The sequence below is a fragment of the Telopea speciosissima genome, chromosome 7 (assembly GCF_018873765.1).
Source record: "Telopea speciosissima isolate NSW1024214 ecotype Mountain lineage chromosome 7, Tspe_v1, whole genome shotgun sequence".
Taxonomy (NCBI): domain Eukaryota; kingdom Viridiplantae; phylum Streptophyta; class Magnoliopsida; order Proteales; family Proteaceae; genus Telopea; species Telopea speciosissima.
In genome coordinates, this window is record NC_057922.1 from 13208410 (window position 1) to 13235154 (window position 26745).

The window sequence follows — 26745 nt, forward strand, 5'->3', positions numbered from 1 at the left end:
TTTTTTTTGGTAGACCCATTCATATAAACATAAAGTGGGTAGTTTTGTAAACTCAAACCCAGTATTAGGTAATCCTGTAATATCCCCTAACTTTGGTACTCTAAAATCTAAATGAACCTTTTTGATTCCTACCCGTGGCGTACGTCGTGGGGAAGTGGGGAATCCTCTCCCTAAGGCCTAAACGAAAAGCGTCATTACTCGTTACGCGCCCACGCCTAGGGTTTCAAAAAGAGGGACCCTCTTTTGTTTTCAGAGATTATTAGTTTTTAGTGGAAAGTAAGAAAAGCAGGAAACAAACGTCTTTTCTCCTTCTACCGTTGCAGTTCGCTAGTATCCATCAACAACGTCTTCTATCTCATTAGCTTGCTTTTAACTCTCTTGAAATCTAGGGTGTTTTTTTGTCTTCTTTTACCAGTTGCAGACATCTAGGGTTTCTCTTTGTCAATGGACTGTGCCCTAACCGGCTCGTTCATAGCGAAGCAACTCGCCTCATGCGACAAAAAAACCAGAGACAGGGCTCTCCAAACCCTAAAAACATGGCTTCCTTCGCAGCACCAAGTGCCCGAAGAAGAGATGAAGAAGATCTGGAAAGGGCTCTTCTACTGTGTCTGGCACGCGGACAAGCAACCCGTACAGCTCGAGCTCATCAATCGTCTCACTTCGTTGCTCGTAAGTCTAGATCTCGTTGTTTCTTTTCAATACATTGAGGTTTTTTTGACTACAATGGGTCGTGAGTGGAGTGGTATCGATTTTCTGAGGTTGGATAAGTTTTACCTTTTGTTTAGGAGGTTTATCCACAATTTGTTCTTTCTGTTGAAGAAGAATTCATGGGATATTGAGCTTTTGAGTCGTTTTATGGGTGTTTTGGAGGAGAAGACTTTGTTGGCTAATGATAAGTATCCAGCTCAGGGTGTTAATTACCATATCTCTGAGATTTTCTTGGATGAACTCAAGCCTTTTCTTCCAATTAGGAGGGAAGCACTAGATGCCTTGTTGAGTCCTTTCTTTTCTGTGATGATGAAATCTGCAGACAAGGTTCAGTTGAATAAGATTAAATCCAGCATGTTTGGGTGCTTGCTTAGAAATGGAAGAAAGCTTTTGGATCTCAGAAAATCAGGGGATGATGTTGATTCCAGTGATGAAGTGGTGTTATTTGGGACAATAGCTTTGAATTTGGGACTTTCCTCAAAGTTCTTTGATATGGGTTCTTCTTCAGACTGTCTTCAAGGCAATAGGAAAGTGTTGTTTGCTTTGCATAAGGAGTTTCTCAAGTTAGCGAAGGATTTGGAAAATGCTGGGATAGAGATTCCGTATCCGCAGGTTGAAGATGGCAATGCAGATGAGGTGCCTGATTTGATTCCTATTATCGGGCAGGATGTTCAAGCAGCTGAAGTCTCCTCAGAGCCAGTTGAGGTGGCTGCTGTAGTTGCTAATGGTTCAGCTGACAAACCTTCGAAGAAGAATAAGAAGGCCAAGAAGGCATTGGTTGGAAATGGGAAAAAAGCTAAAAAAGTTAAAAAGAATAAGAATGTTGTTCCTGACTCCATGGTGTTAGAAAATGGCACCACCTCTGATGACCAGAATGAGGTTGTAAATGTAAACAATGGCGAGAATTCAAATGATGATGGTGAAGTGAAGGATAAGGATAACAGCGACATTGCAGATATTGATATTTCAAATGGAAACCTGACACATGATGGAAATTTGATTGCATTCAGTGAATCTGTGATATCAAATCTACAGATGCAGTTTGAGAAAGTTGCTGCTGAGGTTGGCATGGGTGTGGATGGTATGAGCTCACTTGATTCACCTACATCAGTGATTAATCGCTCTGTATCAAAAAAGAGAAAGAGATCAAAGAGTACAGATGGGCAGGTTTCTCATACTCTGGGTTTGTGTAATCCGGGAGTTGTCGGAGGTAGTGCAGCTGGAAAGAGTGGGGAAAATAGTGCCAAGAAGGTCAGGTTTTCCATGAAAAATAATTTGGTGTGGAAACCCCACAGTCCCTTACCTCCACAAAGTTTGAGGTTACCACCATCTGCGACTCCTAGAGGTAGTGCACTTAAGAAAGGGATTCCTGCAGGCCCTATTAGAGAGATTCCACCCACAACAAAAAGGGTGAAGCTGAAGACAAGTTCTGTCAAGAAGGGGCGGAAGGCTAAAAAGAGTGTTTTGCCAGCCATCAAACAATTAAGGAAGTTGCGATCCCTTTCTGTTTAATCCAATTGTGGTATCAGGATTGTATTGTATCACTTCGAGTGTCAGTGCTGTTATGTTTTAATTTATCAAAGTTTAAACCTCTGGCAACAGGTGCTCTGCTGTTCCTTATTCTACATTTCAGTGGAATAAGAAATATTGATGTGATTTCATGAATGATTCTTTTGTCAAAACAGTAAATGTTGGCTTTAGTAAAACACGCTTTCTGGTTGGACATGATAAATTTTTTTCCTAAAATGTTTTTGATAAATAAGATGAGAGATATGTTATTGCTTGTATGCCTTGCTTCTCCTTGCTCTGCATATCATGTTTTTTACAATGATTACTGCATGATGCTGAATATCCAAAAATAAATGGTGTGCTAGTGTATAAATATTGAAATGGTACTAATGTGTTCTATCGTTTCTGTGCCTCTTGATGCATTCTTCTGGAATTTTTTTCTTCCTTGAATCACTTCAAAAGGATTCACAATTTAATAATATCTCGGATTTTTTAGTTATTGAATGACATAATTTCTGATATCTGTATGTACTAATATGACTAGATTTTTCAGGGCATGGTTTAAAATAAAATTACAGCACTCTGTGCTACCTGTTTCCTAAAAATAGGCAATCTGCCTGTGTCTGGCAATTCATTTAAGTAAAAAAAATGAGTTTTACTTCCGTACCTGATTAATATACATAACCTAGAGGGAGCAGAGGATGCTGTCATGTTACCTACTCGAAAATTTCACTATTTGCTTTTCTTTGTCAGGTCTTTTCTATCTTGTTCTCGTGGTCTTTGCTTTTCTTGATTGACTTCTATTTAGTATTGGACAAGATTCTTTTGTGACTCATGAATACTTACGTACTCTCATTAGGTCTAATGTCTTCAAACCAGAGCTATAGCTTGGTGCATCCCAAGAAACCCTAACCTTAAACATAGAACTTAGAGCTAAATTGCAAATGGACTAAAGTCTGAATTGGGATAGATCAAGTAGGAAAAAATTAGGGGAAATGGGGGATATTCTGTATCTCAAAAACCAGATATCCGAATAGGCTGAAACTCAAGTCGAGTAGCCCTTCTAGACTGTCAAACTAAACCCCAAAATTTAATTGGAATCCAATGACAATTGAAGGGTGCGATTGGCTAAGTTTTGGATCTCGGGTACAGCAGGGTAGGGGGTTACCCGCTGTTAGAGAAGGATTTTAAACTGAGGTTCATTTGTTGGTAATGATGGGTTTAGATGCTGGTGACTGATTCCAAGTTTGGGAGCAGTTGGAAATGAAAATTTGAAGTTATGAAGAAAATAAATGATCCAGATAGCTCACATAATGGGCTTATTTTATTAGTAATAAGCCTTGGGTTGGTTATGTATGTGTTGGGCTTTTGATTCCATGTGTTTTCATTGTAATAGGCCACTTTAATGGGCGTAATATATGGGTAGAAGGTAGGCATACAGGATTTACAGTATCACTTTAGTTAGTCTTTTATTTTAAGCTGTTTTCCAAGTTATTTAGACTTTAGATACCTTGGAACACTCTCACCTATGTGTGGGATGTTTCTTGTTAGGATTATGTTTCCTTTTTTAGCTATGTTTGCTATTAGCTATTTGGATTTTAATATCCTAGTCCAATTAGGATTGTCTTCAATTTCTCTATAGATAGATTGTAAGAGCCAAGGCCCATTCACGATTTGATGAATAATAGACTTGAGCTTTTGGTTCAATGGAGTGTTGTGCAATTCAGTAGAGGGTGAGAGATCCTTGGAGGGCAGTGAGACGCTGTTCCTTGTTCGTAGTGGAAAGCCATAGTTATCGATTTTTCTTCTTTACGCTGTTTTCTATCATTCAAGTAAGCTTTAATGCATCTGTTTTTATTCAAACTTGCTGTTAACTATTTAATCTGATTTTTGATAAGATTATCGTCTCTTCTATTTGCTGATTACCTATTGTTTATATTGATAATAACATCACAGTCATAACCCTCTCAAATTGATCTAGCGGCTATTCTTTTTTTTTAGTCCTTTTGATCAGAATCGGGATTCCTTATAGTGAGGAATCTGATGGTCAGATTCCTCCCTAAACCCTCAAGAGGCACCTTTGAACAAGGATTGGTGCTGATCTGATTTAATTAAATTTCTCATGATTCTGCTTATTTTCTGAACTAGATCTGATTCTTGTCTAATTACCTTAAATCCAAGCCATTAGTTTTGAATCATATTTTGGAGATTGAAATAGCCTACTAAGAGTAACACTTGATCAGCTGTTTAGGCTGATCTGATTTTCTGATTTCGAGTACTTTAATTTCTCATGTTTCCTGAATTTTTGTTTCAGATTTACTCATTCTCTAATTACTCTTAACCTGACACTTGGATCATTGCTCAATTTTGGGAATCATCTGTTCTAATTGTGTGAGTGATCGTCAGACTTTGACCTGTATCTGAGAAGGTTGGCTTTCCTATTTGGGTTTTCTATTTTTTGGTGAACTATTTGGGTTTATTTGGGATCTTGTAAGGTGTTTAGCTTGAACCTAGGGTTCATCCTACCTTCTCCCCCACCAATAAAGGTGGCTGAAGTGAGGGGAAACCGTGGCTATGTAGAAGTAAGAAGGAAAGAATATAGAAAAGAGAATGAAGAAGATGGCAGGGAAATACAAAAACTAACTATAGATTGAAGAGATGAACCAGAAGAAGAAATCGGTTATGATGAAGAAGATATCAGTACATCACAATGCTTACAAGTAGCTATCAAAGCCAAAAAGAAAATCAACTTTCATTAATTCAAAATTCACTCTAACCTTCTTGGTACAATGCTATGGTGACCTTCTTGGTACATTGCTATGGTGAGTGATATGATTAGATACAATAACTGTCATGTACATATTCTATTTTTCGGAGAGCCACTAAGAATCATATATCTACTATGCATGCTATTTTTAACTTGTTTCAAGATTTATTTGATCAACAAATCAATTTTAAGCAAAGTGGTATTCTTTTTTGTAGAAATGTATATATTGAAGTTAGGAATATGGTGAATTGTAGCTTGGAGCGAGCTATTTATTAGGTACCCCATGTTTTCCATATTTTTTCAATGTAACAGATCTCACACTTGGATCTGGAAGATTCCTTTACTTTCTCTGTCTTCACACTTAAATTTGTCTTTAATTCTATTCCAACTTATTGAATGTCCTATTTTTTATTTTTCTACTAAAATATGTAATATATTAGATTCTATTAATTTCTGATTTTGGAAAGGGATTGATAATTCTGATAAAAAATGGTTTATTTCTTGGAGTTCTATAAAATGTCATAAATCTCATGGTTTGGGTTTTTGCAGTACTCATTTATAATAGAAAAAATTACACTGCCACCTCCTGAGGTTTGTACCAAATATAGAGTGACCCCATGTATTTCTAAATTATACAGTCGCACACCCTGAGTTCCCAATCTGTTAGGTTGGTGTTACGGTGTTGATTAAATTTGCCGGCAAATGATTAATATACCCCTTTCAGGGTGAGTTTACCATTTCGCTCATAAGGCATCCCTAACTTCACACCCCTTTCCCCTGTTACTCGAATCAGAAAGATAACCATGTCGACAGCTTCCTTCAAGTTTCCAGTAGACTTGGATTTAGCCATAATAATCTGCAAATCGATATGAGAAAGAAAAAAAAAAAGAAAGAAGCAAACACTTTCAAATCGATACCTGCCAATAATCTTCCAAAGAGGATCAATCAATGCCGTAAAAAAGACTGGAATTTGAAACTGATTCTGCCAGCAACCTTCAATTGATTCTGCCAATAACTATCAAAAAAGCAAAGTACCACTGGCCTATTGGGAGATTTTCATTTGCAGAAACTCAGGCAGAGAATTGCAGCAAAACCCAGGTCGAAGGACCAATATAGAAGTGTCTTCAATACCCCAAAATTTCAGTCAAATCCAACGGAAAGATCTGAATTAATAGCAAGAACAGAATCTGCCAGAAATTTCAGAGATAAAAATTGCAGCCAAGAGGAGAACAGAAATTACTTCGCATCAGATACTTGGATCAATAGCACACATAGGTTGAAGGACCTATCTAAAGTAACCTTCAATGCCCCAGATTATTGGGCTGGTCTGTTGCAACAGAGAAGTGTGTTTTTCTGGATCAAGCAGAAAACTAGACAGAAGTATCTTATTTACGCTTCTCGATCGGAAATTTCGCCGAAATGAGGGGGTTTTCCTTCATCGGCCGAGCTTCCAGAGCTCTTCACGACCACCTTTCTTTGTCGAAGCTGCTGGTTCTTGTCACTGTCAGGTTCCGATCTCATTTTCCCCTGGATTTTCTTGAAGTTTTTCTTTTCCTCACTTTAGTATGACTGACCATTTTAATCTATCCTATTTCATGTTTGTGGATCTTACGAATTATTTTCATCTGTTAAGTGAGTGTTGAAGCTCACTCTTGCTACTGCTTGATTCTTCTAAGTCTAAAATTTGATTTTGCTCGTCTTGATTAGCTCTGTGCTATGCGACATTGTTGTTCTCTCATCATCGTAAACACACAGTATCCCATGGCTAACCTCACGGACTGGGTCGTAGAAGAATTCAGGAGAGAAGACGCAACCTCAAAACCAGCAGCTTCTGTTGCTGCTCATCCCCCATCGTCGTTGCCGCTGAACCACCTCAACATAACCCTAAACCCTCTTTCCAATTCGAGTAAAGGGGAAGGGGGGTTGTGAAGTTTGGGATGCCCTATGGGCAAAATAGTAAACTCACATCTTGAAAGGGGTATATTAGTCATTTGAAGGCAAACTTAACCAACACCATATCACCTAATGAATGGATTGAGAACTTAGGGGGTGCGACTGTATAATTTAGAAACACAAGGGGGTTGCTCTGTATTAAATACAAATTTCAGGGGATGACAGTGTAATTTTCCCTTTATAATAGTAAGGCTTTGTTATTACAACTTGTTTGGTGTCTCCTCGCGAACTCATCTTAGTTATGGATTAGAATTTTTAAATGCCATTACTTCAATAATAATGAATTTGCTGGATTCTTTTACTTTGTTTAAGAAATGTTCTTTAATTTGGAATAATTTACTTAAGGGATTTTCTTATTGACAACTCTCAAGGTGTTAAATAAATTATAATCTTATTTTTTGCCCTTTTGGTATGACATACAATTTTTTTTTTTTCCATTGAGGGTTAAGTGTCATTTCACGTGTGCACTTAAAAAATGTGCATGATAATGACACCGACATTCACATTCAATTTATTTTTAAAATCTCTTTTATACCCATATCTTAAAAACCTTTTGAGAAAAAGACGACGATTCAAAGGTGTTAATTTCTAAATGCACCTATAGAGAGGTGTCATTTAGACATTCCCTTTAGTTAAAGTGTTACTTTTAAAACAAAAGGAAAATCTTGTTATAACCAAGGTAGGTTACAAGAAGATTGTAACCTTATTTCTATGTCACAGTCTTATTTTCAAAAGTTATTTTAATCATGCATAAAAAAATAATTTTAAAATAAGAAGAACGTGACTTATCATTAATTTTTTTTCTTTCAAAAATTGTCATTGTCCATGTGAAATGGCAAGATTACTCGTACATTAAATAACTTTTGAGAATAAGATAAGGAGTAAAAATTGAGGTTACAACTTCTTAGTTCACCTACTTGGGGACAACAAGATACACCCTAAAGCAAATGGTATGTTAGAGGGTTAGAGATGGATCCTAATATATCTCCGTGGCATGATCCTTGAATCCCATACCTTGATAATTTTTGTGCTTCTATACAGTTATCTATTAATCCATTATTCTAAGGTGAGCGAGCTTATTCATAATGGTAGTTGCCTAGTTGGTATTATAATCTAATTCCTTCTCTCTTCCCAAATCAAATTGCTAATGCTATCTTACTTATTCCTTTTAAGTAGACAACCTTTTATGGAAAGTTCTTATTGATGCTCTTAATCCTAGGACGAAGTTCTTCGTTTTTTTAAATTTGGATTCAATGAGTGTTTTTTTGCAATAGGAAATTAGAATTAGATTGACATTTATTGTTATCTTGTGAGTTTTTTAAAAGGATTTAGACTGCAGGACCATTAAGCATATGAAGAGAGTATTTCCATTCTTCTTCCATTTCAATCTAGTTGAGTCACTTTCACTTGATTCATCTATATTCTGTAGATGGGCTTATGATCTGAATGTTTTTAACCCTGTTTGTCCTTGAATCAATTCCCAATAATGAGTATATCTCAACTATGGTTGATCACCAGAGACTATCATATATAGGCAAGAGATCTCTACTTAGTCGCCTAGTCTCTATACAAGCGCCTGGACCAATGGGGGGAGCACGCCCGAGTATCTACCCAGGAGGTAGAGGCGTCATTTCATGGTGCCCTGTGAGAGGGCGTAGGAAACACCATCAACTAGGGATCTTTTTCCAATCATATATGTATCAACTTATTCTCATATGTAATGGCAGCTTTGATCCTCTAAGAAGAGAGGCATGATAGACCTCTATATCTTACTATTTAACTCTCAATTTTTTTAGTTTATGGTTTTCTAAGAGGCACCAAGGATACGAAAATTAAAGGATTGCAGGGAACGAAGAAGAAGAAGCAAGGTTGAAACAGCTTAAAAGTCTAGACCCATTGTCAAAATCTGGTGACTTGATTGTATCAGGGAAATTGAGAAGGCTGACATTGAGAACTTTTTGTTGTACTTTGTTTCTTGTTTAATTACTGAAGTTGGAACAATTTGAATTAAGAAGAATGATAGACAGGTTATTTTGATTGTGCATAGACTAGTTAACAAGGTCAAATCTAACAAACTTAAAAACAAAAATCCCCTTAATATAAGACATTATCAAGTTTCGGGGACTGAGCAGCAATCCACAGATCCTACAACTGCAAACCCTGCTTCTGCTTCCTGATTTGTAAATAAATAGTGAAAAAGAATAATTTAAAGAGAAACCAGCAAGAAAAAAAGGTTTTTATTTTTCAGCTGTTCCAATTTTTTAAGGAGGGGGGGGGGGGGGGTGTGTCTGCTGGATGTCTCAAGTTTTTTTTTTTTTTTTTTTCAGCTCTTCTTGTTAATGAATCAGGATGTCCAATAGAGTTCTATCTCATCTTTCAGAAGAGTATTGGATGCCATGACTCATTGAGCCTGAAAACAAATAGAGTTCTAACTGTATTTGATGTTGACACGGAGATTTTGAAATTTTCAACCACCATCAAGCTCCCATGAAAATACAATGGAAGTATATGCATTTTATTAGATCTCATCTGAACCATTGCAAACATGGAGAAAAGAAAAATTCCAATAACACCATAGCGAGAGAAGCTTTGGCTCTCCAAAGATTGAGAAGTAAAAGATCTGAATTTCTGATACTGTCTCAAATATTAGTGCTACAATTCCAAAGTAGAAGAGATGAGGAAAGACTTTTTTTTTTTTTTTAACTCTTGTTACCAGACTCACCAACCTATGCCAAACTACAAATGTGAAACTAACCGGTTTCTGACAAACCCCATGAGGAGGAAAGTGATAAAGAAGAAATGAACACAAAGGGAAAACCGGACTACGGGAGATGAAAATTAGAGGGAAAAAAAACCACAACTTTATTATCAAAACAAATAACCGGGCGAGTATTTGGAACAAATGCTTTTTTACACTCTGCTGTACACACTTTTGCATCCTCGATTATACAATACAATCTAAGTACTCTGCAGCAACAAGCCCATTAATCTCTGGTAGAAACAAATGTTAAATGAGGAGAAAAATAGAAAACAAAAAAGCAAGCTCACAACCAACCTGTGCCCATAAAGAATAAAACTGGCTAACTCGGACAAAACCAAAAGGGGAAAAAAGTGAAAAAATGGAAAAAAGAGACAAAGTTGGACATGCAATCAAAAGAAAAAAATTGACAAGAGAAACCTGGTCCTGTCCATCAACCATGAAAACCAGCTTCTGGGGAGCAGAAGCAGCTAAAAATGCACTGATGCTGTCCCCTTAACCCCTAGGAGTTTTTGAGTCCCTGCAGAAAGCAAGCAAGCATTTAAATTAAGCACAAAAAAATCTACATATATATTGAACAGCAACTGAAAGGTCAACTGAAATGGGGGGGAAATAAACCATACAGATCTATAACCATGGTTTCTCAACCTGCAAGTATATTACAGGGAGCCGAAGAAAATCTAGAGACATGAAGGCAACTCAGAACAACTGAAGAGACATTTTGAGTTTGTTCTGCCTCCATTTTGGAAACTTATAGAAAGCATCCTTTGCCATCCCAAATTTCTCCCGGAACTCTTCTGAAGACAGGTAAGTCTGCAATCACCAAATTACAGAATCTCAGACGTGCATAGTAGGCATCTGATGAAATATCTTTTTCAAACGTTTACCTCTCTCTTGGTCACATCAATATCTGTAACAGGATCAGTTGATGATGTTTTAAGGCGTTCATAGGGGTGTACTGGAAGCCCTTCATCATCTTCAGCTTCACCCTCCTTCACGTCTTCCTGTATGGTGAGTGCTTCTATTCTACTGCTCATAGAATTGGTGTTATCCTTTGAGTTTGCCTCTGGTTTTGGTTTTGGTTTTGGTTTGGGTGACTCAGAGTTCCCTTCACCCATAAAACAAAAAATATATTAAATTTCAATTATGCGGATGATATATGTCCCTAACTTTCAATAGTCATACAATACAATACCTCGTACAGGTCTTGGTGCAATAGTTTCTTTTGCCACCGGTTTTTCAAATGTAGCAGTTAGTGCTGCTATTGCTGCTGATTTTGACAACAGTTTTCCAGAATCTGGCGTAACAGATTTTGGATAGATCTTCCTAACCATAGGAGGTGGAGTTGATAGATTCCTGGCATTTGCATTCTCAAAATTAGCAGCTAGAGCATTGAAAGCTGGGGACCTGCCTCTCACACGAACCCGATCTGGGCTAAAAGACATGCTTCTGGACCGCTGTGACTTGTCTGGCACACTAGACCTTCCTCCATATGATACAGGAGTCCTCCTCTTGGGCTTCTGCTTGTACAGCAGATATCTATTAGAAACCAACTCTAAATAACAAAGTCGTGTGAAAAAACAAGACAATCAATACATAGGGGGTAAAAAGCAAGAGTTAGCTTATTCTGACTTAAGGGGTCTTAGACAATTGTTTAGCAAGAACTGTAAAACAAAGTCCTGTACAATCAATAACCAGAAATACAATATTTCAGTCACATTTATTTTAGGATTAACTGCTTTATCTGGAGGAAAACCTGCTGAATCAGATCTGCATGTACTGATTAAGGATCTATTTTAGGCAATTAGATAGCCAATTTGGCAGGAAATGTTCCACTTACACCGAGATTTAAGAATTTTATAAAAAGTAACAATGAGAAACACAGTTTGCATTAAAACATAAACACCCTAAATCTACACAGATGGGAAGAAATCTTCCTTTCCTTGATACCTTGTAATATTTTTTTTTCATGACAATACTGAAAGATTTTGCAAGTCAAACTTTTTTGAAGTCAAACGAAAAAAACAGGGGCGTGGGGGAGCTTTTATGAAAAAAATCAACAAATAACCCAAAGAAATCAGTCTCTCGATGCATGAGGAAGAACATCAAAGCAAAAATAAGCACTCAGAAACCATGATTTGAATTTTGGACTGGAGTGGACAGGGAACTTGGACTTCTAGAAGTAGCGAATATCCAGGATTCAGATTGAATTTATACCCTGAACTGCCTTTTGCTCAATAACCATTACACCCCCCCAACTAGAGAACCATCATAGAAGGATGTTTTAACTGTCAGACTCTGAAGTTCACTATGGATAATATAATAACAGTGCATGGTTAGCATATAGCCACTTGAAAAGCATGAAGTCACCGTTAAGTTATGTTTGTAATTGTTAGTTTAGTCATGTTTTAATTGTTAGTCGGTGGCTTATTAGTCTTCTATTTGTTGTCTACTTCTATTGGATAACTACTACTGTGATATTGTATTTGATTTATATGTATAAAAGGCAATGAGGGGGAAAGGACTATCACATGAACTGTGTTATAATATCAGAAATTAATAACCAGACTAGAGGAAGAAGAAGAAGAAGAATGAAGAGAGGAAGAGAAAGAGGGGAACACACAAGCCCTGAGAGAGAGAAAGGGACCTGGGTTAGAACCGTATGTTCTCACGCAGGTCAGCAACTTGTATTATAATAAAAAGAACCTTTTGAACAGAATTGCCCTTACATCAAACCGTCATACCAAGAGAATAAAAATAAACTAAAAATAAAGATACTAAAAGACTTTTATGCCCCTAGACTAATATTTCAACACTCCCCCCTCAAGTTGGAGCATATATATCACCCATGCTCAGCTTGTTACAAGATCGAAAACTAGGGACAAATAAGGATTTGGTGAAGACATCAGCAACTTGATCAGACGAAGTGACAAATGGTGTCTCAATTAGTTTCTTCAAGACTGCACTGCGAACGAAATGACAATCTACCTCAATATGCTTTGTCCTCTCATGGGAGACTGGGTTACTAGCAATATAGATGGCTGCCTGGTTGTCACAAAACATCTTCATAGGGGTTGGAATTGGAAACCCCATCTCAAGTAGGAGAGATCTAACCCACATCAACTCTGCAGTAGTATGAGCCATAGCTCTATACTCTGCTTCGGCATTGGATCTGGCAACAATTGTTTGTTTCTTGCTTCGCCATGTAACCAGATTTCCTCCAACAAACGTACAATACCCTGTGGTAGATCTATGATCACTAGCTGAACCTGCCCAATCTGCATCAGAATAGGCAACGAACTCCATATGTCTATTGGGACGATAAATAAGCCCCTTCCCCGGAGCACCCTTCAAGTACTAAAGAACCCGAATAGCGGTATCCTAATGAGACTTGCAAGGGGATTGCATGAACTAACTAAGAACCCCAACAACATAAGATATATCTGGTCCCTAGTGACAGTCAAGTATAAAAGCTTTCCAACTAAGCTTCTGTAAGAGTGAACATCCTTAAGATCCTCACCATCATCATTGCCAAATTTCTGATTAGAATCCATAGGAGTATCTACTGGTTTTGCAGCAAGCATACCAGTTTCGGTCAAGAGATCCAACACATATTTTCTTTAGGAGGCTGATCCCCTTTTTGCTTCTGATGACCTCAATCCCAAGAAAATAGTGAAGCTGGCCCAAGTCTTTAGTCTGAAAGTGTTGCTATAAGTAATCGTTCACCTCTTTGATCCCACTCTCATCATTTCCTGACACAATGATGTCATCTACATAGACAACAAGAACAACTAACTTCTCTTCGTGACGGCGAACAAACACAGAATGATCTGAGAAACACTGAGAAAAACCAAAGCCGGTCAACAATGGAACTAAATTTCTCGAACCATGCTTGGGGAGACTGTTTCAGCCCATAAATGGCCTTATGCAGCCTACATACACGTCCACTACTCTCCCCCTGAGCAACATACCCGAGAGGTTGCTCCATGTAGACCTCTTCGAGTAATTCATCATAAAGAAAGGCATTTTTAATGTCCAATTGACATAAGGACCAATCAAAATTCACAGCCAGAGAGATAATGAGATGAACTGAATTCAGTCTAGCCACAGGAGAGAAGGTCTCAAAATAATCAACACCATAGGTCTGGGTGTATTCCTTAGCAACCAGGCGGGCTTTTAGCCGCTCAACAGACCCATTAGAATGATACTTAATAGTATACACCCACCGACACTTGACTAGGTCTTTACTAGGAGGTAAATCCACCAACTCCCATGTATGTCGAGTTAATAAGGCATCCATTTCCACATCCATGGCTTTCTTCCAAGCAGGAATAGCAAGAGCATCGGTATGGGTGCGAGGAATGGTATAAGTAGATAGGAAGGTAGCAAGACTATGAGGGCAAGATGGAAGGTGAGACAAAGAAACAAATTTTTCAATGGGATAGGCAACCAAAGATTTATGAGTGCATAAACGTTTACCTTTCCGAGTGGCAATAGGTAAGTCATCAGGATCCGGATCAGCTGGTAAGTCAGGAAGAGCAGGTAAATTGGGATCTCCACCAAAGGTTAAGGAAGGTACAGGAAACGATGTAGATGGACATCATTATCTGTATCGAGCTGCCCAATGTGCCTCTTGCGCCGATACACCTGTAGTGGAGAAGTAGAAATAGGAACAACAGCTGGAATGGGAGGAGGTTCAGACACAGGTAACAGATCACTGGACATCGTGGGCTGACCAGAAAAATAAGATGTACCTTCAAAGAAGGTTACATTCGCGCTAACAAACTACCTTTGGGTCAGAGGATCATAACACCTATATCCCTTTTGGGTCCAAGAGTAACCCAGGAAGATGCATGGTTGACCGAGGGTCTAATTTATCAACAGGGAGATGAAGGTTATGAACACACCAAGCTGAAAATTGATATGCCAAGAAATAAAATAGAAAAGGAGATTTATCTGCAAGGACAGATGACGATATTCGGTTAATAAAAAAACACGCAGTAAGGACTGCATCACACCAAAAACGTTTGGGCACCTGCATATGCAGCATGAGAGCCCGGGCAACCTCAAGTAAATGCCTATTCTTCCTTTCCGCTACCCCATTTTGTTGGAGTATAGGAGCAACTAGTTTGATGAATCATTCCGTTAGCAACACAAAAAGAAGAGATCTCATTTTGAACAAATTCCAAAGCATTATCAGACCGGAAAATTTTAATAGAAGCATTAAACTGGGTCTTTATTTCATTGCAATTGAAATACATGAAAAAATTCAGACTGATCTTTTAAAAGATACAACCATGTAGTTCTGGAATGGTCATCCACAAAAGTGACAAAATACCGAAAACCATGTCTATGACTTGCACGAAAAGGATCCCATACATCTGAATGTACTAAAGAAAATAAGGAAGGACTACGAGGCATAGTACGAGATGGATAAGTAGTACGATGATGCTCACCCAACTCGCAGCCCTCACACTCAACTTATCTAAAGATTTAAATTGCAGAAACAAAACCTTTAATCTAGACAAAGATAAATGGCCTAACCTACAAAGTCATTGGAAAGGGGACTCTCCACCAACAGTAGTAGCTGCAGCCGAAGCAGGCGGAGCAGCACCATTCAGATAATACAACCCATCTTTCTTACACCCTCCACCAATCGTCTTCCTAGTGTGAAGACCCTTGGTATCGGATGTAGACACGGACAGCTTGTGCCCAAAGTAAATAGTTGGAATTCCTCTTCAATTTTATAGATGTGATCTGGACATTCACATTATCACTGGGAGTCTTCAAATCAGCCATATTAGAAACACTACAAGAATCGATAAGGATAACCAGTAAAATCCCAAGGCAGCAATCGATTCTAGAGAGAGTGAAGAGGATAGCAGCAATAGAACCAGCTTCAAGGAATAAAAAAAAAATTATAATCTGCAGCAGAAAAAAAATTCGAACCAAACAGCAGCAATTCCATACCAAAGGAGCCAGCCAAGAAGAGAAATCGAGAGCAGAATTTCTGGGCAGAGATCAAAGCCTTCGAACAAGCAGCATAACCAGCATATTTTAATTGCAATCGATCATCAAACCCAATGAACAACCATATAGTTGCAGGCCTTCATCGCAGAATTCCCAAAAAAACCCCTTCCCAGATAAGATTGATATTTGTCAGAGTTTTACCCTAAAATCGATATCTGAAAATTCGAGTGTGGTTGATGTAGAACTCCAATCAGCAAGGAATAGTAGGTAGATAAAATTAAAAACACTCCATTAATTTTCGAAAGGAGTGGATTTAAACCATGGTAAGGGCAGCTATGGGTGGCTGCACACCACAAGAAGAAAACGAAAAAAAGAGATCAGAAGAGAATCGTGAAAGGCACTCCAATCTGATTATAAGTGCTCTGATACATTATTATAATATCAGAAATTAATAACCAGACTAGAGGAAGAAGAAGAATGAAGAGAGGAAGAGAAAGATGGGAACACACAAGTCCCGAGAGAGAGAAAGGGACCTGTGTTAGAACCGTATGTTCTCACGCAGGTCAGCAACTTGTATTTATAATAAAAAGAACCTTTTGGACAGAATTGCCCTTACATCAAACCGTCATACCAAGAGAATAAAAATAAACTAAAAATAAAGACACTAAAAGACTTATCTGCTTCTAGACTAATATTTCAACAGACTGTTTCTCTAACCAGTGATAGTCCTCTTTCTTCCTTTATTCTTTTTCTTCTTTAATCCTTGTTGTTAATATTGGTTTTTTAGTACCGATACTGTCACATTTTATCAGAGCATTCTTAATCAGCGCTAGCAACCTTTTCCATCTTTTTTTTGATAGGTTCTACTTAGTTTTCTCCATTGACATGAGCAGCCACCCTTTACTGCAACTATCTACTATGAAGATCTAGTTTTATATCAATGAGAAACTAGTTTCTTATTCAGTTGTGAAGTCTATATGAAGACTACTACCTACTGATGGCTTTCCATGAAGTTGTTTATCTACAGGAGTCGATTTCTATCAATATAAGAGCTGTCATCCCTGTTTCTGGTTTCTCACTTGTGGCAGCATTAAGATCCACTATGACATTGCATAAAGCCAGCAACTTCCCCTAACTTTTTAGGGACTAATTGATTCTACTGGTAAGCACACTAGATTCTGGTTTGGGGCTGATCATAGCCCCTGATTTTCAACAATCAGTTTTCTCCAACAGCAGATGTGGTACTCTGTTTTTGGGGATTCGTTTTTTTCAGAATCTACATCTACAATTACTTTGGATCTGACCAGCAGATCCTTCTGAGATTTAAAGGGATTGTTTCCCTAAAATAGTAGGACACTAGATCCTATTTTGGGGTCCATCTGACACCCACATTTCTTGCTATTGAAAATCACCCTTGTTTTGGGTTTAAAAGCTTCAGATTTGAATTTGTGTGCTGCAGCTTCTCTAAGTTACCTCCAGATCAGTGTTAATCTATGGGGTTTGTATTGGATTCTGATCCTCAACGGCCGGGCAGGTAGCGACCATTGTGCTGCCTACACCTAGACAGGGGGGAAAATGACCTCCCTACCCACTGCCCGAGCACCCTGCCCGGTGGGGTCCACGCCCCTGTCTGGGTGTAGGCAGCACAATGGCCGCTACCTGCCTGGCTGTAGAGGATCCAAATTGGTTTGTATAACCTACTATTGTTCTACATATCTCCAGGCTTAGAGACCCATCTGAAGTTGCATAGAAATTGTTTTGAAGAACTATTCTTGCTAGGCAGAGCGTTCCCTTCAGTCTGAATTGTTTTCTCGTGTTGATTCATACAGTGCATGATGGCTGATCCCAAATATACTCGGACCATGTTAATGTCCAGATCACTACTATCAAACTCAATGAAGTTTCTAATTATCTGTTATGGGCTCAGGCAGTTACGATTCACATTAATGCTAAATGAATCAAATAGCACGATCGGAGGGTTGTTTGAATGGATGTATTTTGCTCCGCTTTAGTTACCTTTGCTTCTGCCTCTGGGGAGGGACAGAAACTTCATTTTTTTAAATCCCTCTGCAAAGTCAAACTCCCCCCAATCAGAATAAGTCTGGCACATAAGGAGGAGCTGATTACCCAAAAAATCCCTAGGAACAAAAAAAAAAGATACCTCGGTAACAAAAACAATAGGGGGCTGTATTGGTGAGATCCAACAGTGAACAGCAAGCCTAAGTAGAAGACCCTATTGATCCGAAATCAGCATTACTAACCACCCAAAAAGAAGATTTCTATGCTATTCTCCCTTTCTGGTCATCCAAAAGCAAATGATTCTGATATTTACAGATCATCAAATTGTAACAGGAAAAAATATGGGCCAAGCTGATACGGACTCTTTCCCTCTTGCATAGATAACATAATTGAAGGCACTAACTGGATCTTATACCAATCTTCCATTAAACTTAGGTGTTTCAGTGTCCATGATGGACTGAATTTTAATTGGATAACCATGACTGGCCAAATACAACATGACATAATTTCTTAGGAATCATGTTATGTCCAGTTGTAATTTTTTTCTTCTGTCTGATAATACAAATAAATAATACCAGATAAAGCTGCTTGAATTGAGGCCCTTCACCTCTACTTTGATCGCTATTTTAGTTGGTTCGTAATCCACTTCCATCTTCATTTATGGTTCTCTAACATTCCTACAATTTATCTCCAAATTACCCTATGTCTGGAATAAGTTATAGTGAAGTTCTCCATTATTCACAAATTGCTCATTTTTCTTCATTAAGACCTCTTCCATCAGTAGTCCCCTCAACCACCATATTTCTCTCCCTTAATATCTTATATGTCTATTCTTCCCAAACTTATAACAGATGGGTTTTGGGTTTACAAGTCATCAGCCTACCCGATGAGGAGCCTTCCTTGGTCCGGGTCGAACCCGTTTGAGATCCTTGACCAAGAACCGAGCCCGAATTGGGATTTGGGTCTAGTTGGAAAATTAGATATTTATTTTCTATATTAGGAAAATATGTAATCTTTAGTTTATTAATTTTGGTAGGAAGTTGAATACATAGGAATTTGGTCAAGATTAATTTCTTTATTGAGTTTGTTTCCTAGGTTGAGTAAGTTTCTTTATTTGTGAGTTTGCATTAAGATTAGTTTCTTTATTGAGTTTGTTTCCTAGGTTGAGTAGGTTTCTTTATTTGTGAGTTTGCATTCTTCTTATTTAAAAATATGTAACCCAATGATTGGAGTAGTTGAAGAATATATAATGAAAATTGATTAGAGAAGCCTGTGCGGCTGTGCTTGTGTGCCTGTTGGCTGGTTGTGTGTTCTTCCTCTTCTCTACTCCCTCTCCCTTCCATAGTTCCATTACCAGGTACGACATCTTTTCTTTCTATGTTTCTTCCTTCTTCTCTTGCTGTTTGTTATTTTCCTTTCTTTATTCTCTCTTATTTCCTGTTAGTCTTTTTTCTCTTGCTGGTAGTCGGTCTGGGTACACTTGCTATACGTGATTGAACCCATCTTCTTCTTTCTTATTTTCTTTCCCTGCTTCACAGCCTTTTCTTCTCACCCCGTTACTATTTCCTTTCCTATAGTGGTGTTGTTAACTTGAAGAGAGTGCAATGGAACTCCACTCCTGAAACCCCCTCTTGGACAGATCTTTCAGGGATGAAGTCGCACTCCTAGGGAGATTCAAATCATAGGACTTCGAGCCCTAGCACCCTTTCCCCTGCTGTGAGATTTAGTGAACTCATCCCTAGGGTTTCCGCCCGCGAAAACCAGAGTCTTGACTCTGTTGGAAGGGTGGGACTGAGTTCGTACCCAAGTTTTGAGCTCTTAGTTGCAGCCAAGTCCTCTCCCCCATGATATATTTCTTTTAACCCCTATTTCCAAAAGTGCCTTCCCTTTGTCTTATTATTCCTTTTAGCCTTAATTTATTTATCTTCCAGGATTACCCCTCCCCATTTATGCGTTCCATTCCACTTATTTGTTTCCCTGTTGTAGCCTTGACTCCTAATAATTACAGCATTGCCACTGCATTTATTATTTGAGTTATTTATAGCTTGGGTGGGCCCATAGCAACCCCAACCTTAGGGTTTCGACCCCGGGTTCACACCACCCAGTCTTCATGATTTCTTGAAGTTTTGCTATTTAATGATTAGTTGATTCCTGAAGCATATGATATTTAGGGTTTGAAAAATCTTCTCAAGTTTGCCCCCAAATATAATAAATAAATAAAAAAAAACCTACTGGCTTCAGCCACAAAGTTCACTCATAGGCTCAAAGTTCTGCAGTTCTGGCTCACTACTGGCTTCAGCCACAAAGTTCACTCATAGGGTGGATTTCTTTCATCATGGCAAATTCACTGATTATTATTGAACTGATGTTAACTTCAAAGGTCAACTGAACAGATCCTGCAACAACCTAGCCTTGTTGAAGTTCTACTATATTCTTTATAAGAAAACATAGGTAAGTAAAAGAAACATGTCATTATCATATAAAAACAAATATGGGGAAGAGAAAGAAATGCAATAAACATATATAATATGGGAAAATAAATTGAAATAACAGAGAATACATTCAGTTCTGCACCTCCTCCAAAAACATGTCATAAGAACCTAGAATAACCATTTTAAAAATAAAAATGTAAAAGGTGTGACAGAAAAGAAAATGAATGGAGGAATTTTCTAGAACAGAATAAAAGATGAAGGACTCTGGCCTAATTAGAAACATCTGCATGCAACTCAAGATGTTCATTATTAAATTGTTCTTACATCAACTATCGGAGTGACTCCATTCTTCACTATTGCAAGCTTCCTCTGAAACGAATTTCCATGCATCTGCACCCAACAAGAAATATTAAGATACACCTAATGATTGGTCATATGAGTTTCATGATTAGATAATACTTACTGCAGACTTGGCAGAGTCCCATGAGAAGAAACGTGTGAAGAAGGGTGGCTCACTTCCTTCCATGACAATATAAATTGGAGCTTCAAGAGATAACTTTTCCAGAAGAAAATCATGTTCAAGGAATTTCTGTGAAATAAGAAGAAAGAATTAAGAACCTGATCAAGAAATTATTTTGGAAATACACAGATCATAACTAATGGTTGATATATTCTTCAAACCATGGTTAATTGGACACTTCAATAATTTAGCAATGGGAAACCAGGTCAAGGACTGAGGTAAGTTTGATTATGGTTGAAAGAATAGGCTAAGTAAACATGTTTTCAACAGTCTTATGGTTTCAGTAGCATCCCACGTCAACTTTAGTCATAATATAGTTATGATCAGCCAATTCATACTTAAAACTAAATCCACTGGAGTATTGTGACTGGAGCAATAAACCATACCTCACCAATAGTCAAAGCTTGTGACCTGTTCGTGGAGTCCACCTGTTGCCCAACCCAAACAAAGATATCTGAACGACAATCCAGGATAAATATGTCTTCTGTCATCAAATCATCTTGGCTGAAGTTGAATATCTCAGCAACCTGCAATTGCAACATGACTTAGACTAACTGCCATGGGTCAATGTTTGTCTGGGTTTGCTATGAGAGGAAAAATGGAGGCAATAAGATATTTTCATGTTTCTTAGGATTATTTAATTTTTAAAACGTCTCATTGAATCAGAGAACAAAGTTCTATCCACCGCACCCCCCCCCCCCCAAAAAAAAGAAGAGAGGTGAAGATAGCAGTTAAAGCTATACATTTAATTATCATCAACGTACAAACGTAAATGCATACAAATAGATGGCATGGAAGTGTATATAAATGTAAGAAAACTAATGTAGACTAATCTCCAACCAGAAAAATCTAACTAAGACTAGTATTTAGAATATAGGATATGAACTAATAGAGCATACTATGAAACTACATCTATAATCAGGAAACTTCAGATTTAACAGAGAATAGGAGAAATTGATTAGCACAAAAAGGTCCTCTAGATGAGGGGTATCTACTGGTGAGAGATCTCAGAAATATGAGGTCAGAATAGTAGTGAACAGAGATAGTCCTAACAGAGTAACAGTAGGAAAACAAGTAGCGGAGTGAGAACAGTTTTGTTGACTAGAATTCTTTAGGAATCAGAATCAGATCTTCAGAGAGACTAAGATCAGGAACTCCGAACTCATATCTCAGACTTGATCCTAATCAGAACACTAAACAGCATAGTTTTCAAGACATCGCCTAGGCAACACTTGGGCGTCCAGGCATATTTTTTTGGATGGGCGCCTTGGTCACCTAGGAGCGTTGCTGATGTCACCATAACTATATGTAATATAGCAATGATAAATTTATATAATTATGCTTATATGCAACATAGATGCCAATCATGCCAGATCAATACAATATGATATAATTATGCTAGTATTGACCTAATATAAGAAAACCAACATATAATAAACAAAGTATAGGATATAATATAAAAATATTCATCAAAAAACAAAGCAATTAACATAAATCAATGTAAACTCATTAAAGTGACCTATACAACAAAAATTCCTTGGACCAAAAGCCCAACACATATGTAACCCAACCCAAAGATTATTTCAACTAAAATAAGCTCACTTCTCTAATTTATCTGCATAATAAATTTTCATAAATGCTCTGGAGGATCTTTAAGACTGTAAAACTTGAGGTGTTAATCATTGTGTTCAAACCATAGAGCAAGATATTTCGAGGAAGTAAATGTATCTATAACGTTAAAACAAACATTACATAATTGTTCCAAAACAAAATCATTCTACCCTTTGATTTGAGACAAATTCCCCCACACAAGCATGAAGATAGCACTTTAGCAAGTACACCTTCTACTCTTTGGGAATAGTCTTCTAGGATAGGGGGTAAGGAAGTATCATAGTTACTGCTACACATTTACTGAAATTAAGAAGATTGAAGGTATCTTTGCAATTTTATAAAAATAAAAATTTGGCCTGATCACGAGAGAAAAAATTCTTTCTTTTCCTGACGAGCAAGTTGCCTTTCTTTCTACAATTTTTGGTTAGTTCCAGAAGGGTATAGAGTGGTTTAGGCATTAAATATATACAGGTTGGTAATAGGATTCCTATTATAGGACTTCTATTTTCATCTTTGACTTTGTTACCAATTCAAAGTGGTTGAAATCATACAAAGAGGATGAAAACATTGGAAAAATTGTAGTTGAGTTAATAATGCATTAATCTTGAGAAATTGAGAAATCCTTAGGAACTATGTTTTAAGAAAAGGAGAAAATTTTGAAAAAGAAGAGGGAGAAAGTCTTCACATTTAAATGTGGAGTAGAAGCAACAAGTTGGGGAAGATTAGGAACTATAATCATCTACTTGCAGCAAGAATTTAAAGATCAGAACCATAGTTTGGATTGCTCCTGGTCAATACCGGTCTGGAACGGCACCTGGACGATCCAAGACCAATTGAGTAGAAGATCAAGACAGAGAAATTATTAAAATAACGTAGATAGGCGATCCATTCCCATCCCAGATTAGACAGTAAACACTGTTCCAGAATATACTGTTCACAATTGCCAAGGCACCGGCTAGGCGTCCAGGCTCTTTCTTGGGTCCAAGGCAATAGCACTCCTCGTTGACATTTCACTAGTTTATGTTGCTTTATGTTTATTGTTTTTTTTTTTTTTGGTGAATATGCTTTTATTATATCCTATGCTTTATTTATTATATGTTGGTTTTTTCTTATTAGGTTATTACTAGTATGATATATTGCATTGATATGGCTTCTATGCGGAATATAAGCATAATTACATAAAATTATCATTGTAATATATAGTCATTTATGCCTAGAGCCTAGGCAAGACACCCTTCCAACGCCTTAGGTTGCCTAGTTGCCATGAGTCCGTGACAACTATGGTACTGATGCGATAAACAGGCAATCCGGATGATCAGATATCAATCTTTGAAACCATGGATTACAGGTTCTGATACCCAACCTAGACTTGTACAATTGAACTGAAACCTTGGAGATTAGTTTTTCTATGTCTTACATCAACCCCTTCAAAACATTTCAAAAGTGGTGGTTTTCCTGTAACAGACTTGATGGTTTAGGCTCAGTCTGATATTACCCTCAGAGGTTTCTTCTTCCTTTTTTTTTTAAATCATTAAGAATACCAGCAGCTATAATACTACATCAAGTTCTAAAAAATGTTCCAAAAACTACCAAGGGAAGAAACCTCAATAGCAATGCATATAAGGACTGTCAAACTGGATGGTTGGACCACAGTCTACTGTTTGGACAGTTGCCAATTTAAGGACAGTCAGTACTTGCAGAAAAACTGAAGTTATTATTTCATAAATTCATTTCTGAGGCCATAGGCCACAACACATGTACAAATAGAATTTATAAACCGATTCTCTTTCTAACAGTCCTAAACTGCTTTGGAACTCAGACTACTACTTGGAGCAGTAAAATCAGACGTATTTGACACTCCCACTCAAACTGGGACTATAAAAACAGAATGTAAACTTAGAATAAAATCTGGACTCAAGTTCCCAATAATTCCAGAACTGGACTAAGATAACTTGAACCTTAAAAGGACTCAAACAATCCCCAAATTTGGACTAAAATAATCCAACTTTACTACTCTCATGGTCCTAGCTCCTACCCATATTAGCCCCACTAAAGTGGCCCATTACATTGAAAACTTAATAGAATAAAAGCCTAACAAATGTGAAACCCAAACCAAGGCTTATTTACCCTGAAATAATCCCACTTGTGTGATTATCTGCATCACAGGTGGTCTGGAAAGACCAGTGAATGTTCAACAAATTATCCGGTTCCAAGTTCCAACTGCCAGACCATTCGGATAGTACAGACTGTAATAAAGCATTGGACCACTGACTGTAATATTAATTTCAGTGAAAAGAAATACAGTTGAGATGTGAATATTGGTCAGTTTGGACCTCACAGCAAATGGAAAACACTATGCTGGACCCTTCTAGTTGGACACAACATGACAAACTTAATCTTTAAAGCAGAGACTCACAACCGCCACAAAAATGCCACTGAAGTTACTCGATCCCAGAACACAAGGCTAATTAGAAATCTTAAAACCAAAAACAGTGCCACAGTGCCACAAAATATTTTTCATTAAATTTTTACATTGTCTAGTGATTCATAAAAATTGATGACCATTAATCTAAGTTTTTACCTAGTCTCCTAATCAACTTAAATTTGCTATGTTTCAAGTTCATTTGATTATATTCTTCTACTTCCCCTTAGTATTTCGAAATCTAAAATCTTGCTTTTCTTCTTTGGATTTGAACAGCCGCTAGCTCAGTTGGTTGGAGGCTTGCCAGTTGGAGTGCATGCCCCCAGGAGGTCAAGGGTTCGACTCTCCTGGTCACATTTGTGCAATTAAAATGACACCCTTTCCCTCTCCCCCCTCCCCCTTGGTAGTTGTAGGTTCTGTTGGCTTGTCTTAGCCTTCCCTTTTTAGTTAGTAGATTAGGATAGACCAAAAAAAATCTCCTTTCTACTCTGCATCAACTGATCATAATTAAAGAGGAAATGTTTCATTGTTGATAGATATAAGAAGAAATATTTATTGGTATAGTGTCAACCCCACTCTGATCTGTTGAACACATTACCAAAATTATAATTGATGATACTCTCATGTTTGCATAACAAAATGGGTAAAAAGAACTCAAAACTACGCACCTTCAAATCACCTGCAGACCAACGAGCATTTTGGCACGGTTTGTTTCAGATAACACAAAGTATGTCAGTCATACAGAACATTAAATATAGTAAAAGCACTGGAAAGAAAAGGAAGGTAATATAAATTTCCTTTACCTTTCGAGAAAGTGCAAGAGAATAAATGAGGATCACTTTCAGCATCTCTTGCAATCTTGTGGCTGGGGTACTCAGATTTACCTCCAAGCAAACTCCAAAATTGTTCAGATTCAGAGCCTTCTTTTTGTGGTTTTGACTGCACATTGGGCTGCAAAAAATTGAAAGCATATTGGTATTGCATGACAGTAGAGATGGATAAGAACATGATGAAACAGTGTGTTTTATATGGAGTGATGAGATGAAAGCATTAAGAACAATCATGTGTACACTACAGAATAGAAAACAAACCTAATTGCAAAAATCCAGTAGAATATCCAGTAACTCCACCGACATACACCCAAACATGCACCCCCACCCTCCCCCCCCCAACACCTCACACACCCATAAACACCCTGCCCCATACAATCAATCCAAGAGAGAAGGGAATTTCACTATTAGTTTGTACAGGGTACATTTCAGAAGGTACAAGTACTAGTTAGCTTCTAACTAGCCCAAGCCTACAACCCCGCCAAAAAATATAAAAATATAAAAACCCTTCTAACTATCTAATCGCATGATCCAGGACAAAATGACAAAAGCCTGCAGTGCTGTAGTAGCCAATTTTGGAAATAGGAGGCCAAAAAAAAGGTTCCTCAAATAAGATGCTCCTAATAATGAGATGTTCTCTCAGGAATATTTTCTCCTGGGAATCTTGTCTATTTTAGTATACTAGTATAGTCATGGATTAGAATTTTAATATTTTGCAACTAAAGATCCTCAGGGAGGATATAGGCTATTAAAAATACCAAACTTTAGGATCTTCTTGTGTTAGTCTCAATTTATTTGTTATGTTTAGAACTGATACAGTCTTTCAAATTTGGATTGTTGGTCCCTTTAAAAGAAGGTGGTACTGCATGAAAGAGATGAGCTGGAAATTTATCCAAGTCAATGAAAAGATAACAGCAGCCAAATTAATTTTCTATCGTATATTCCCTTTAAACTAGATTACTAGTTAACAACTTAACAAATTAGTCTAAATCAGAAGAGACGATGCTATTAACTGGTCACATGGTTGCATAGTCTGGGTACACCTCTTGTGCAACTAATGGACACACTCAAGCTAGAAAATATCATTTCACCGATCGAAAAGGGTTGTCATCCTATTCCTAATAAAGAAGGAATAAAACAACAACAACAAAAACTCAGCCTTATCCCAACTAAATGGGATCGGTTACATGGATCCTTGCAAAGACAAAGTATTATATTAATAGTAAAAAGAAAGAATATAGCAACA

The 26745-nt window shown here is 37.6% G+C and overlaps 2 protein-coding genes across 5 annotated transcripts in view; one reads left to right on the plus strand and one right to left on the minus strand.

Moving 5' to 3' along the window:
- Nucleotides 1–378: 378 nt before the first annotated feature.
- Nucleotides 379–2410, plus strand: LOC122667581 (ribosomal RNA processing protein 1 homolog). 2 transcript variants are annotated; one of them, XM_043863912.1, is made up of 2 exons: nucleotides 380–1618; nucleotides 1679–2410. In XM_043863912.1, exons 1-2 carry the CDS (start codon nucleotides 445–447, stop codon nucleotides 2218–2220), a joined length of 1716 nt encoding a protein of 571 aa, XP_043719847.1. In that variant the 5' UTR covers nucleotides 380–444; the 3' UTR covers nucleotides 2221–2410. The 2 variants fall into 2 exon arrangements, with proteins under 2 accessions (XP_043719846.1, XP_043719847.1); XM_043863911.1 differs by having other exon boundaries at nucleotides 379–2410.
- A 7376-nt stretch (nucleotides 2411–9786) lies between these two features.
- Nucleotides 9787–26745, minus strand: part of LOC122667190 (villin-4) — a 53137-nt gene continuing 36178 nt past the window's right edge. Inside the window, exons 16-24 of one of the 3 annotated variants that reach the window (XM_043863420.1) lie at nucleotides 25473–25620; nucleotides 25338–25348; nucleotides 21023–21163; nucleotides 20580–20705; nucleotides 20441–20506; nucleotides 10891–11215; nucleotides 10583–10803; nucleotides 10319–10508; nucleotides 9787–10215 (exon numbers count right to left, since the gene is read on the minus strand). In XM_043863420.1, coding sequence (XP_043719355.1) covers nucleotides 10395–10508; nucleotides 10583–10803; nucleotides 10891–11215; nucleotides 20441–20506; nucleotides 20580–20705; nucleotides 21023–21163; nucleotides 25338–25348; nucleotides 25473–25620 — 1152 coding nt within the window. In that variant the 3' untranslated portion in view covers nucleotides 9787–10215; nucleotides 10319–10394. The remainder of the gene's footprint in view (nucleotides 10216–10318; nucleotides 10509–10582; nucleotides 10804–10890; nucleotides 11216–20440; nucleotides 20507–20579; nucleotides 20706–21022; nucleotides 21164–25337; nucleotides 25349–25472; nucleotides 25621–26745) is intronic. The other 2 variants (XM_043863419.1, XM_043863421.1) reach the window with 2 other exon arrangements.